This window comes from Pempheris klunzingeri, chromosome 7 (assembly GCF_042242105.1).
Source record: "Pempheris klunzingeri isolate RE-2024b chromosome 7, fPemKlu1.hap1, whole genome shotgun sequence".
NCBI classification, from domain to species: Eukaryota; Metazoa; Chordata; class Actinopteri; order Acropomatiformes; family Pempheridae; genus Pempheris; species Pempheris klunzingeri.
In genome coordinates, this window is record NC_092018.1 from 22,368,384 (window position 1) to 22,383,183 (window position 14,800).

At 44.4% G+C, this 14,800-nt stretch overlaps 2 protein-coding genes across 2 annotated transcripts in view; one reads left to right on the plus strand and one right to left on the minus strand.

Annotated features, from left to right (window-relative positions):
• Positions 1-6,091, minus strand: part of LOC139203903 (multiple epidermal growth factor-like domains protein 9) — a 31,383-nt gene extending 25,292 nt beyond the window's left edge. Inside the window, exons 1-2 of the mRNA XM_070833806.1 lie at positions 5,389-6,091; positions 735-939 (exon numbers count right to left, since the gene is read on the minus strand). Of these exons, the coding sequence (XP_070689907.1) occupies positions 735-939; positions 5,389-5,989 (806 nt within the window). The 5' untranslated portion in view covers positions 5,990-6,091. The remainder of the gene's footprint in view (positions 1-734; positions 940-5,388) is intronic.
• A 1,392-nt stretch (positions 6,092-7,483) lies between these two features.
• LOC139203346 (serine/threonine-protein phosphatase 6 catalytic subunit) lies at positions 7,484-14,165 on the plus strand. The gene is made up of 7 exons (XM_070833029.1): positions 7,484-7,583; positions 8,300-8,395; positions 8,559-8,624; positions 8,731-8,872; positions 9,012-9,091; positions 9,664-9,873; positions 13,288-14,165. Exons 1-7 carry the CDS (start codon positions 7,509-7,511, stop codon positions 13,534-13,536), a joined length of 918 nt encoding a protein of 305 aa, XP_070689130.1. The 5' UTR covers positions 7,484-7,508; the 3' UTR covers positions 13,537-14,165.
• The last annotated feature ends 635 nt before the right edge of the window (positions 14,166-14,800 follow it).

Consider the following 14,800-nt stretch of genomic DNA (forward strand, 5'->3'; position numbering starts at 1 on the left):
TAAAGAGGTGACGACACATCAAAGTGTATCAAGCTTAGGTACCTCAACCACCAGTGATGTTATACCTAAAAATATCTAAATCTAACTTTAGAACTTACCATAACCAGTTGCAGGTAAAAAAAAAAAGAAAAAAAGTAAAAGTAACAGTCTCTCATTAGCTTCAAATACAGATAATTTTACAAATTTTTTCAGAATAACTAGGACTCTTTTAAAAAATAAGATTTAGTTGAATTTGGTAGAATAGAATAGTTTGGTTGAACAGTTTTGTGATTAGAATTACATTTACAAGGTGTCAGATATGACAGCTCATTACAGAGGAGTAACACAGCTAAGCAGTGAGGTAATCTGTGAGGTTTTTGGTGAAGCTGACAACAACTATAAGCCTACAACAGCTTCATAACTGATGAATAGAACAAGTAAAATCTGATAAAGTGCAACAAACAAGATTTACTGAAAGTAACATTTACTCAGGTTTCATTCAAATCAAACCAGTGTCGAGGTTCGTAGTTCACTAAAGCATCGTAACGATTGAATAGATCGATCTGTGTAGTAAACTACAGTCCCATTTCCCATTAGGGAAACAAAAGTATGTGTTATGAGTGCTGAGATGAACACTTTCCAGCCAGATATTAACAACACAGAAATGAACAATGACAGCATGTTGACACGACAAACACACAACTCTGACATGGCTGTCAGAGGGTGAAAACCCCGATCAGAGAAAGCAGGCTGACCTGTCACAGAGGTGGTTCACGGCACCGAAGGAGTCGCAGGTGCAGGGCAGGCAGCCGCTGGTGCCGTTGGTGAAGTGTCCCTCCTCGCAGTCCTCACACTGCAGACCGGCGTATCCCGGCAGACACGAACACTGACCCGTCTTCTGATTGCACTCGTTGGGGTCGAAAATCCCCTCACCACCGCTGCTGCAGTTACAAAGGCCCTCTGGGTGGAGGGATGGGGGTGTCACAGGGAAGGGGACAGACAAGACATGGGAAATACTGCATGAGATGCACTGGCAGTGGTATAATTATACAATTCTGCCTCAAGGATTTGACTTCTTCGACTTCGATTCCTCCTGTATGGATGATGTGCGTTAAAGTGTGTGATGTAGTGCAAAAGCGCTTTGAATGGCCGAAATGACTAGAAAGGTGCTACAGAAGACCATTTACCATTTATAGGGGTTATGATATGTATCACATGTATTTCATGCATCAACTGTTTTTATTGTTTGAAATAATTCAAACTGACATGGACCATTCGACCGATATTAGATTTTTTCTGTTCAATGAACAGAATGTGTGGTCCCATCAGCTTCTGCTAATGATTTCACTGAAATTGAAGCCTGTCAACTTAAGCGTACAACTGACAAATTCAAGACATTGTACGAGCTCCAGCTGGCTCAGGTTAGAGTTTACCTTTGCCCTTTAGGTTTGAACAATAGGGACAATCCAGTGCGTCTACCCTTTCATCATCCACTCAGAGCCGCCTCGTTCATTCACATGCTTCATGTATCTTCGGCCCCTGGGAGCTGCCCAGTGCAATGTGCTAAAGGAGTAGGTAGAGCTGCTAATTCCCTTTCCTCGCCCATATGGCTCTCACCGATGGAGGAATTCAAAAAGACAGCTTTTTCAGTCTGCTTCTACAAGCTCTACTGTACATAAATGATTGCTCTGCATTTCCCTCTAAGAATGATTCATGAATTCCCCTAATGAAGTTTCATGCCAGTCTACAACAAACTGGTACATCAGGTAAATCAAGCCCTGCTGTGTTGCCTGTGACAAAAAAAACTTAAAGAGTTTAAGCTTTAGGAAACCAGAGGATATAATGACAGACATGTGCATGACCCTGCTGAGTACTGAGTGGCTATCTATTATTTATTCATCTGATCTCAGGTTAGGCGTGGCGAGCTGCGACTGAATGCCCGGCTACACGTCTCCGTTCAGTGCTCAGCAGTTGCACGAATGAAGAAAACACACAGATAAGAGATGCGAGGGCACGCGAGCAAAAATGTTTTTCATTTATCAACACCCAAATCGCACACAACACCTCGGCTAGCAGTTCGATAAAGAAGAGGGGACAGCTGAATTTTAATGTATTCCCGCCCTGGCGAGTGGCGTCCCACTCAGATTATGCTCCTCTTCCGCTGTTGCTTGGACCTTTATGTAACTAAGAGAGACCTGTGGTGGTTATGCAAGCCTGTGGAGTAAAGCCCACTGTCAGAGCCTTGCTATAGTGACGTCCACTGAAGGACTGTCAGCCCTGATCACGCCGGAGAATGTGTGAGATCCAGTGAATGCATATCACCACACACACACACACACACACACACACACACACACACACACACACACACACACACACACACACACACACACACACACACACACACACACACACACACACACACACACAGCAGTTAATTCTTAAAAGCAGGCTCCCTCTAGGTGGGGGGTGGGGGCCCATTGGGATGATCTGTAAAGCCACACAACAGGTTTGATGTAGACCGGACTGGACCTGTGTGTGGCAGACAGTGAAGGGGGTAGCGGAGTTCACCTCTCTCCTATCTGTCTGTCTGTCTGGCTGCTGTGAAGTGGTGTGACAGCAGGGCAGGTATTCAGACACAGGCAGCGGCAGGCTGTTCAGAACAAGTCAGGTCTCAAAACTCCCCTCTTGCTTATTTCAACGCTTGCTAGCTCGTCCGTGCTGCTACAGAGAAAACAGCAGCGGTGGGAGGCGCCCCTGCAACCCAGACCATTTCAGTTTTGGTTCAAGCGTCATACTACATTATCAGCTTCCAGAAAAATACTGAGAAATAGTTCAAAGACAGGAGAACCTACGTGAAAACATACCTTACATCTCCCCGCCAGGGAATGCGTATTCGCAGCAGGGCGAGGCTTCAACTCAGGTGACGCCTTTGTTATTATGTGGAGGCCTCTGCACCACAACAATGCAGAGGTTCCTGGTGATACTTTCAATTAGGCACAGTGAGCGTTTGATGAATGATCTCACACAAGAGGGCGGATTTGCCTTACATTAATGTTCATCTTCTGCTTGTTCGTTTTTAAAAACAGATATACGGCACATGTATTTTTTCACCTCCTGTATTGCTGTACTAAATATTTCTATTTATGTTTGCTGACTTTCTTCACTTGCCGTACTTGTTTTTACTTCTTATTTCTTTTTTTCTGCGCTTATTATACGCACCAATATACCAAGGCTAATTCCTTGAACTGTGCAAACTTGCTTGGTAATGATCCTGATTCTGATTTCATCCTAAAGAACCAATAAATAACACTGACTGATTTACTAAGGGAACCGTCCAAACACACCACCATTTTAGGGCAATTCATCTGCAATTATGCCACAAAATACAAAAGCTGACAGAAGTATGTAGATGGATAATTGGGCAGCCACTAACAACTCACTTCAGCATCAATTAATCTGCTCCTGTTTTCTGTATCTATTTTGTTATTTGGCCTGCAAAATGTCCGAAAATGGAGAAAAATGCCCATCACAGTTTCCTAAAACTCCGTGTCTGATTATTACGCATTTTATCCAACCGACAGCTCCAAAAGCCAGATATTCAGTTCACTGTTGAATAAAACAAAGACAAAGCAGTAACTCCTCACAACCGAGAAGCTGGAAACAGTCAGTGTTTGGCATTTCTACAAAAAGAAAAAAGACGTAAACAATGAATGAATTATCAAAATAGGATGGAGATACATGTTTAGTTGTTTCTGTTCTAATTGAAGGATGGATTTTAACGCAGCTGTTCGTCTCCTTACGCAAATTCAGGGCTTCACCCCCCCAAGAAAATAAGACCGTGAACAACCATGCAAAGTACATCATTCAAATCCATCCACTAGCGTCACACACCTGATTCTAAAAATATTCCACTGAACATCTGGACATCTTAAACCAGCCACTCAATGCACAATCTAGGTGGAGTACACGATACAGAGGATGCCCCCCCCCCCCTCCTCCCCTTCTTTCTCCCAAAACCATTTCTGTCAGATCTGGTGTCATCCCAACAGAAGCACTCCACAAAGAGCCAGTTAGATCGGCTCGTCTAATCCTCCCCCTATCAGTGCTGTCAGTGAGGTAGTACAGACAGGAGAGAACAAAGGGTCAATGTAATAAACATGACTGACTGGACCCCTGATGTGACGAGCCAGTATCAGTCAGAATATGAAATAAAACAGTCTAGACTTAATATTCTGGTGGGGGGGGGGGGGGGGGGGGGGTCATGAAGTAACATCTAGAACATGGCATTTCCTGGGGGGAAGCGTAATGAGGATCTGATTGAAAGCAAGGGAAAATCATTCTTATTTTGTAATGTTCATATTCTCAAAGGGGATGATGAGTTGGGCTCCTAGCATCTGTCCTTCAGGAAGAATGGAAAAGCTCCGTCTCCTAGCGGGACTGGAGGGGCACCCTCTTCTGTCTCTGAAACACCCACCCCTCTGGCTTTCAGCAGACTCTCCTGACCCTAACGGAGCTCTTTGGACAGGAGCCACCGGCCCGTGTGGAGAACAACACACCCACATGGATGCTGGGATGCTGTGTGAGAGGTAAGAGGAGGGGCTCCGCTGTCACTGCTCATTCATGGCTTGGCCTGCCTGGCCATTTTGGTTGGAAGGCCTTGTTCTGTGTGTGCCACAGCAAAAAAAAAAAAAAAAAACAACAATAGAGGGGGACGGAGCAGCTGTCTGAGGCAGCTTCCTGTCGTTTCCTGTCAATGCCAAACATGTCTGGTGTGACACAGAGGGACCAGGCCCTGCGTGGATGCTGCGCGCACTGATGGACTGGATAAATTGATGGAACAACAACAGGATCAACCTCACACCCCCTCACACCACCCACCCCTCCTCCTCCTCCTCCTCCTTTTTCCAGTCCACTGTAATATGTGGCCCACTCATCCTACAATAAAAGGCCTCTGGACTAATATAACGTAAGCCACACAGACAAACCCACATTGGACAAAATAGCGCATGAACAGTGCTTTTCATGAGATTAGGATTGAGTGATTTCCCGACCACTGGAAGGGGGAACACCCTCCGATCTGGGGGGCTGCCCATTGTTGCAGTCTGGTTTATTCGGTCGCTCTCTGCGTCAAAAAACCACCGTGCGACCACCTTGCTCCTTCTAGCAGCTTACGAGACGTGAATGTCTCCTTCTCCCTCCCCGCAGACTCGTTTTCATGAGCATGAATGCGTTGAGATGAAAAATAAAAATAAAAAACACACACACACACACACGCGCAGCCCTGAATTTTACCCCCGATGTCTCATTTTTTCTATTTATAACGCATCATTTCCAAAAACCTATAAAATCGGTATGACTTCGTTCCCCTGTCGCCATTTCATTTCACTGGAAGGTACCGTTGCTCACCTTGACTGTTGTCTACGGGGGTAACAGATGTGCCGACACCGTCTCCAGCCGAGGCATCGTTGGCTGAGCGCTGGGACACCACGGAGCCCACGGACACCAGGGTCTGCAGCGTCTTCTCCGGAGCAAACAGTGACGTCTGAGCATCGGTGGATCTTTTTCGTGCGCCGATTGATTTGGAAAGCTGCGCTGTTATTTGTTCTTTAAGGACCGAATTCATTCCGGTATCAGGGGCGGCGGCGGCGGCGGCGGCGGGGGTGGTGGTGGAGGTGGTGGTGGTCGGGTCCGTCGTTGGAGGCTGGACGGTGGTCGCAGTGGTGGTTTTACTAACGGGGCTAGTGGCAGTGGTCGGGCCCACGGAAACAATGGCATGCGACGGCGTGAGCCCGGTTAGAGGCCCGAGAGTTAACCTGCTGTCGGGTAAAGTCCGAGGCATGTCGGTGTGGAAGGTCTCCCGGGTGTCGGAGGCTGAGCCGGGCTTGCTGGAGATAGGCGACGCATCGTAGTGGCTGACGCGAGGTGCAGCTTCAGAAAACCCGATATATACATAGAAAATAACTAGCAGAACCGGAGATATGTACATCATTAAGGACGTTAGCCTCATATTCACTTCCAGCTCTCCATGTAAGCCCGAGTAATGGTCTCTCTCAGACCTTTCCCTGAATGGACGCGTACTCCACCATTGATGTCCCCCGGCGGCGTACGCTGCTGTTTGTTGCCCTGTGAACCTCCGTCAACACTCCAGCTGCGCCTCAACCTACCATGCTGCCGCCCGGGACTGACGTGCCTGGCAGCCAATGGGGACCCTGCCCCTGGGCGCTCGCTCATTGGCTGGCTGTGGCTAGTAAACGCCCACGTGAAGGCGCCTGACAGTCTGTGGAAGACGGCAGATAATATTAAACGATCCCTAAAGCATCAAAACCGAACCGGTTCCATTCATAAATTGAACAACTTCAGGAAGCACAGTTCGTAGAGAAGCTGCGCCTTTGTGGAAGAATTAGGTGATGTCACACTTACACACCCCACAGCCCAGGTGCGCACCCCCAGCACCCATGTCACAGAAATGCCATGGATTTATGAGAGTGAAAGTGTGCAAGCACCGTCATCAGTCATGTCATCAGTGAAACACCCGGGGCTCATCTGTTTCCATGTCTAGTGCTACGCATCTGTATTTGACGGAAACTATCATTCATCATCCCTCGTTGTCACTTCTTAGAGAAACACAGTCAATGGTGATTGAGTTCTTGGCTAATTAAGGCGCAGCTCAGCTTTAATGTTTAATGTTACTTATTTCATCGTTGGGTCCACAGGACACAGAACATTTGATAACAAGAGGGTTTGTTCAATGCATTAACCCAAACGGGTACATGTCTTGTTATTTTGATACCCAGAAATGTGTGTTTGTTGGCTACAGAGTACTTGCGCAGGTCCCATTGCATAACTGCGCTTCTACGTTATAAACCATTTATTTTGAATGTTATCACCGGACATAGCAGCATGCTTTCATGTGTCAGCCTTGACTCTTGGTACGCGGCAGGCTTGGATGTTGGCGTGTTAAGGCTTGTAAGGTGGTTGTGGGTTAAAAACAGTGTACACTGCCCTCGGGCGGCCACAACATGTAACTGCATCTCTGTCTATGTCAGCTTTATTTTGAAAACTAGTGTAGACACTTTCTTTATTTATCCAATAACATAGTCATTCATTCTTTCGTTGATTTCATGTTATTTTAAACTTAAATCTGGGTGAATTTTACTTTTTCCTGTATTACTTTCAAAAGTGCATTTGTGGTGAACACTAGAAGCGGGACCTCTCTGTTGACCACTTGCTTCAAGTCAGACGCATTGTCACAGTAAGACTTCCGGTGAAAACCATCAAAATAAAACGCACACGACAGACATAAATTTCTAAATGTAGGATGACGGAGGACAGAAGACAGAGACGCGCTTTGTGTCTTCGTTTTGGTCACAGCTTGGGTTTCAGTCGTCATAAGTTAACGCTATAAAAATGCCCCTCGGTTGTATCCGTTGAGGGAGACGACAGGTGGCAGCAGAGGGCTCTGCACAGGTAGATGGAACTTCGCTCAAGTGTTGCAGGAAGTTGCGCATGACGACTAGCCAGCTGCAATGGCGCCTCTAGATTTGGATAAATATGCAGAAATTGCAAAACAGTGTAAATACCTCCCAGAAAATGACCTCAAGGTAAATGTGACTTTATGGACTTGTTTTCGCTTAGGGCACGCGACGAGCCTGTCAGGGCAAAGGTAGCTCTCTGCTGCTGCTGCTGTTGTTGTTGTAACGGCGTTATTAGCTACCGTTAGCTTCAGCTAGCTTGTAGCGTTAGCCTGCTGGCTTCATCTCTTGGCCAGGAAGTCAACGCCGCTTGAAGAAATTGCTCAGTTTAGCCGAATATAAGTTCAGCTGTCCTGTAAAGTGTCGGTAGCGAGGGGGGGACGTGCTGTGGTCTGCCGCTGTCCGCCGACGCCAGGGTGCCCACACACCCGCAGCGACCCGGTGATGCTGGCTGTCAGGATGCTGGCTAACGTCAGACAGCCCACTGCTTATCAACAGCCTGGAGTGAGCGTGGGGGGTCTGCTGCTTTAAACGCGATCTCCCTTGTACGGGAGGACTGAGACATAGCTGGTGGACCGCAGGCTCCTGGACATGATCTAAGTACACACCCAGTGACGGTACATCTCAGGCGGTAGTTAGTCATGCAATCCCCGGCCACATATTCCATCTTTACGGAAGTAGGAGCGCAGCTGGTGGGAATAATGTGCTGCTCTGCAACTAGTGATTTTGACATAAACGTTGTCTCTTTTAAAAGCATTGAACTCTGTCTGTGTGTGTGTGTGTGTGTGTGTGTGTGTGTGTGTGTGTGTGTGTGTGTGTGTGTGTGTGTCCGTCCATCCACACAGAGGTTATGTGACTACGTGTGTGACCTCCTGCTGGAGGAGTCCAACGTGCAGCCCGTCTCCACTCCAGTGACAGTATGTGGAGACATACACGGACAGGTAAACACCAGCGACCCAAAGCACCACAACAAGCTCTGAGTTTACCCTCTCATCACTGAGCATAGCCTGAAGTTCACACAGCACGTGTAGGAGCTCTGTCTTCATCGGCCTGCTGCACACACAAATGTGATGCCCACACTAACTTTGTCTCTTTGTGTCTTAGTTTTATGATCTGTGCGAACTCTTCCGAACTGGCGGCCAGGTTCCAGACACAAATTACATATTTATGGTGCGTATATCGAGATCAGTTCGAACTTGAGAGGCATCCGTCTTAATGCCGTCCATTTAACTGGCGCGTTGGCCTGCTGTTGGTAATAAAGCTCTGCCTCCTGCAGGGCGACTTTGTCGACCGAGGATATTACAGCCTGGAGACGTTCACCTACCTGCTGGTGCTGAAAGCCAAATGGCCTGACCGCATCACGCTTCTACGTGGAAACCACGAGAGCAGACAGATCACCCAAGTTTACGGCTTTTATGGTGAGATCTGATTAGTGGTAAAAGGTTGATCAGTCGTTGGTCATCTGTATATTGCATTGTTACTAATCTTGGTTCCTGAACCACGATCACAACCATCTGTTTTGTTAAATAAATGAATCCTTTTTTTTTTGTCTTTCAGATGAGTGCCAGACCAAGTACGGGAATGCGAATGCGTGGCGTTACTGCACCAAAGTGTTTGACATGTTGACAGTTGCAGCTGTAAGTGTTGAAGTGTTGTCGTGCTTTGTGTTTATTTGCTGTTATGTCCAAAGATGGGAGAAGGTTACTGATGTTACCTGATCAGTGACAGTTCCACGCGAAAGCCTGAAATGAGGCTCATGTTAAGTTATTTGTTAGCTGGGCTTCGAATGAGCCGCAGGAGTTTTCGGTTACTGTCGTGTTATGACACAGATTAAATGCGTTGCACGTTGTAATGAATCAGAATCAGAATTACTTTGATAATCCCCAGGGGGAAATTGCTTTTTGTTACACACAGCTCCAAAAGAATAAGAATAAACTTCAAACACAAAGTAAAATGTAAATATATAAAAGTATGCACCTGCCTGCTGTTTGGCCATCATTTCCACATTACATTTTTTTCAGAGAATGAACGATCAATCAGATTAAAGTTGTATGAAAGCCCTCATCTCCACTTGTGTACAAATCAGAAGGAGCCAATTTGTTTTGCGTGGCAAATTATGTTGGCCATTCAAACCTGAAAACCCCACATTCTTATGTTACATAAGGTTTGTAACCCTTGGCCGTCTACGCTTATTATGTTTTTTTGTCAGCTGATGGACGAGCAGATCCTGTGTGTCCACGGAGGCCTCTCCCCAGACATCAAAACACTAGATCAAATTCGAACCATTGAGCGGAACCAGGAGATCCCCCACAAAGGAGCATTTTGTGACCTAGTGTGGTCGGACCCTGAAGACGTGGACACTTGGGCCATCAGCCCCAGAGGAGCTGGCTGGCTCTTTGGCGCAAAGGTCACAAATGAGGTAGGTTGGTTTTTACTTTCATTGAGTTCAGCTCATGCTAACGTTGAGTACACATGTACATTATGATTATATTCCTACATGATCATGAAATATTGGATGTATTTCATGATAAGTAGAAAGAAGTGTTTGAAGTTATAGTATAGTGTAAAATAAATACACATACCCACCTGAGTTTTATCAATGGAGACATACAAAAGTTAGTATTTCTGTGAAGCTGCACTAGGCAACATTTTTATATAAAAATACCTCTGTAATATCAGTGTGCCTTTACCCACACAATTGTGTGGGCAATTAATTTGCATGACTTTCAAAAATGACATATAAGTCAATGAAATGATACCTAAAAGTAAAAATTGTAATCAGCTATAATGTGGCATTTAGATTTTCTCTTGTCTTTTTGTGTGGCGAGTTGACATGCAGTCACAACAAGCTCATGAAACGTGGCGACGTTAACAATGATGGCATATCGTCCATATGTTACATCTCGCTGCGGCCCATAAAAGCACACTCAGACATCAGCACATCAGACCAACCGCCGCCAGAAAACACGTGTTCGATATTTAAATCTTACAGTTCACAAAGGATACATTCTTGAACTCTATAGCATGTGTAATGGGCGAAATGGCCCTTTTCACATCCCATCAAGGCGCACTCGGGAAAAGGCAGTAAGACGGGGTCATCTCTTGCTACTGCTGTTTCATGCACGGCTGAGTGCAGAAAGGTCTGCAGTGACAGAATTCGCGACCGCGCTGCAAACATCAGCGTGTTTGATGTGTGAGTGTTAATCTGCAGAGAGCTGATGAGCTCGCAGTAGAACTGCCTGCCTCTGGGGGAGCCACTCACAGTGGCTACTGGAAAGCCACCCTAAGGCGTGTTCACAAAAAGACACGCCTGTGATCATCTTGGACTTTAGTGAAAGACCGTACTGAGACAACAGGGGAAGTGTTTTTAATTTTGGGCCATGATATATAAATCTAAATGCTTCTCTGATGATGATTGTTTGTGTTTTCCTGCTGTTCATTTATAATTCATCAAATGTAACACAACCCCCCCCCCACACAACTCTTTTGACACCGTCGCACTTATTCTGGTATCATTCTGGGTTTCACCTCGATCACTTATAAGGAGTATTCTGCAGGTAGAAATTACAAATCGTAATTGTCTCCTTACACAGTGCTGTGCTTGGAACATGCTTGCCTGTTTGGTATCCTCTGGTATGGACTGGCACTTACTCGCTATGTGGTTTTGTGTATTTAGCTGGTTTCAGATCTGTTCCTGGTTGAGCGGGTAGTCCATCACTGAACAGCACGCTGGATTAGTGGCACTGATTAGGTCACTGATTAACTGATCAGTCATGAGTCACTGGCTGTGACGATGATTCAGCCCAGAATAATGATGAAGGTGATCAAAACAACACACTTAATTTACACACAATAACAATTTCCCAGATGTCATCGGCAAGGCCATTGTAGCTTGAAATTCAGTAACATTGTAACTGCACAAACTCTTCAACATTCATCCCCACCAGGATTCACTTTATTTGTAGAACCTTAATACAATCAAAAAAAAGCACAGATTTAATTTTTACATGGACCCTTTTCCACAGAGGACTTGTCACAGGAGTGAATGAATTCCATGCAGCTGCTTTAGTTTCAGGCTCCTGGTATCGTTCACGACAGCTCACTGTCACACTGTCATGGCCGACTGGGACACTTGAACAGGACGGAGCCATCATTAATGTTGTTGGTGTCACCTGTCATTTCCCCGAGTCTATATGTCTGCTGTGAAAAGGCCTTTCACCAACGGCTGCAACAGCGAGAACGTGTATTGTGCTCTTTTTTTTATAATTTGGCTTTTTTGACAAGAATTTGTAAAAAAAAAAAAAAAAAAGAAGCTAGTGAAAACAGATTTTTACAAACTGTCAGTTAATTAAAATGATATAGTTTAAAATAAGTGTTAGAGTTTGAAATAAATTTTCACCCCCTTCAGAGTGACTGACCTAATTCAACAGAGGTCCAGCTAGTTGATGCCAGCAGTGTCACAATTAGTGAAATGGAGATCACCTGAGTGCAGCTGATGTGTGTCCAGTGATTGTAGTATAAAAACACCTGTGTCTGGGGGGGTCCAGTCTCTGGTTCATCAGTATTCCTGCTACCTGCTAAGAAATGGAAGGAGTATGGCACTAGTTTAAATCTGCCTAGAGCTGGCCGTCCTCACAAACTGAGTGACCGGGCAAGAAAAGACTGCGCGCCCTGGAAGGCTCGTAAAGGTAGAGGAGAACATGAATGCAGAAAAATATCGCCAAGTCCTTGAGAATAATCCGACTCTATGACTTGGGAGAAGATTTATTTTCCAGCAAGACAACGACCCCGAGCATACAGCAAAAGCTACACAGAAATGGTTCAAAGACGACAAGGTGAACGTTCAGGAGTGGCCAAGTCGAAGCCCAGATCTCGATCCAATCAAGAATTTGTGACTGGACTTGAAAAGAGCTGTTCACGGCCGATCCCCCGAGCAACCTGACAGAGCTCGAGCTGTTTTGCAAGGACGTATGGAGATACATTGCAGTGTCCAGATGTGGCAGCCTGATTGAGACACATCCACACAGGCTCAGTGCTGTGATTGCAGCCAAAGGTGCATCTACTAAATACTGACCTGAAGGGGGTGAATATTTATGCAATCATCTACTTTACCTTATATATTTTTAATTAATTGACATTATTTTGTAAAAATCTGTTTTCACTTTATTAAAGTTTTTTTTTTTTTTGTGTGTGCAAATTGTCAAAAAAGCCAAATTATATTGACCATGATTTCATGTATAAAAGCAACGAAAGGGTGAAACATCCAAGGGGGGGTGAATATTTTTTATAGGCATTGTATATGGCATGAACACAGCATTTGTTTACTGATGTCACCATGATCTTCAGGCGTGAAAAACAAGGAATGCACTGCATGCATTCTTGTAGAAATATGCATTTAAAAAACAAATGAATAAAATTATATGATAAAGTGTTTTGTGATGTGAACTATAAAAAATAATTTATGCATGCAGAAATATACTGTGCATCTGGAAAGTATTCATACCGCTTCACTTTTTCCACATTTTATGTTACAGCCTTTTTCCAAAATGGATTAAATTCTTTTTTTTCCCCCTCAAAGTGCTACACACAATACCCTATAATGACTAAGTGATACATGTTTTTTAGAAAATATTGCACATTTATTAAAAAATAAAACATGTACATAAGTACACTGTGTGACCTCTATGCAGAAAGGGTCAAAGTTGTCAAAGTGCAGACGGTTGCCTCTCACTGCCCCGTGGGTCCAATAAGAGGTGATGACTGTTCACATTGGTTGTGTTTTTTGTTTTGAATGTATTTCTCTTTCTCCCCTTCTTTTGTTTCTCTCTTTTAGTTTGTTCACATCAACAACCTGAAGCTGATCTGCAGGGCGCACCAACTCGTCCACGAAGGCTACAAGTTCATGTTTGATGAGAAGCTGGTCACGGTGTGGTCGGCTCCCAACTACTGCTATCGCTGCGGCAACATCGCCTCCATTATGGTCTTCAAAGACGCAAACACAAGAGAGCCAAAGCTTTTCAGAGCAGTGCCAGACTCCGAAAGAGTCATCCCACCTCGAACGACAACACCCTATTTCCTTTAAGCACATTAAAATGTCAGACAACGCAGCCATTTAATCAGTGCACAGATACTGACTGGGACAGTGGCATCAGCACTTGTGAACCCATAGGAATTTTGTATTGTACATTTAGAGTATTTAGAGTGCATTTCTTGGTGCCAACTGTCAAATATTATTCCCGCTCTGGCCTCTTCTACCATTATCCTGCATCTTAAATCACAGATTAAATTCCAGTGAAGTAAGTGGGCTCAACAGTATGGGCTGCTGTTTTAGAGGAAGGATTCAAATGTTCATATTTATATATCTCCATTTTACTTTACAATAGAAATTCACTCTACTGAGCACATTGCACGTGCAGTGTTATATACAATGTTTTGTTTTATTTTGTTATAGTAATGTATTAAAGCTGGATGTAAGATAATAAAAGCACTGCACAAAAGCAAAATTGCATCTATTCAGACAAAGTTCAGTGGAGTTATAGACTTACTGTTATTATGTGGTCTCCTATGATGTAAACCTCAGAGTTGATATGTAAAAATGTACGACATCTGTTTGTTAGACATTTCAGTATTGCCCAGTATATGTCTGTTATTGCCAGATTTGGAATCAGTCCGTGGTAATAATTATTTTTCTGTGTGACTCCTTACTGTTTTTAAATAAAGAAACTCAAAATTGGAAAAGTTACATCAGTGCCTGAGTGACAGCGCAGAAAGAGCACCATTTTTATTCAGAATCAATAATTAATAAAAAATATTGGGTAGTAAGTACATTTTCTTCAAACACAAGCCTATTCGTGGAATAAAAACATAAAAAAATAACTACATTCCATGGTATTACAGTGAGATCCTGTCATTAGATGTTGCCAAAGATGAGGGCAGGTAGTTCTCCGTACCGTTATATTGTATGTTTTATTTGTGTTCTGTACGGTGACCTTGTGAGCTTTGAAAGGCGCCCTAAAAATAAAATGTATTATTATTATTATTATTATTATTATTAGGAGGGAAGGCATATCTGCATACATTTTGCACATGCATACAATTGGACAAAAGTACTTGGGTAGACTGAGGGGGACTCGCCAGCCTTCAAGTATGGTTTGAAACGCCTTAGTAGGAGCCGGGTGTGAGCAACCTTTCTGAGGGGTTTCTGGGTTATGTTTGGGATTCATTTGGCCTTAATCTCACATCAGAGTGGTACTTGACCGAGCCACGGGGGAATTTAGGCTGACCAGAGGTTCACTTCTGCTGTGACATCAGGGCAAAGTAGTAGCACGTAATGCTCCCATTAGAGC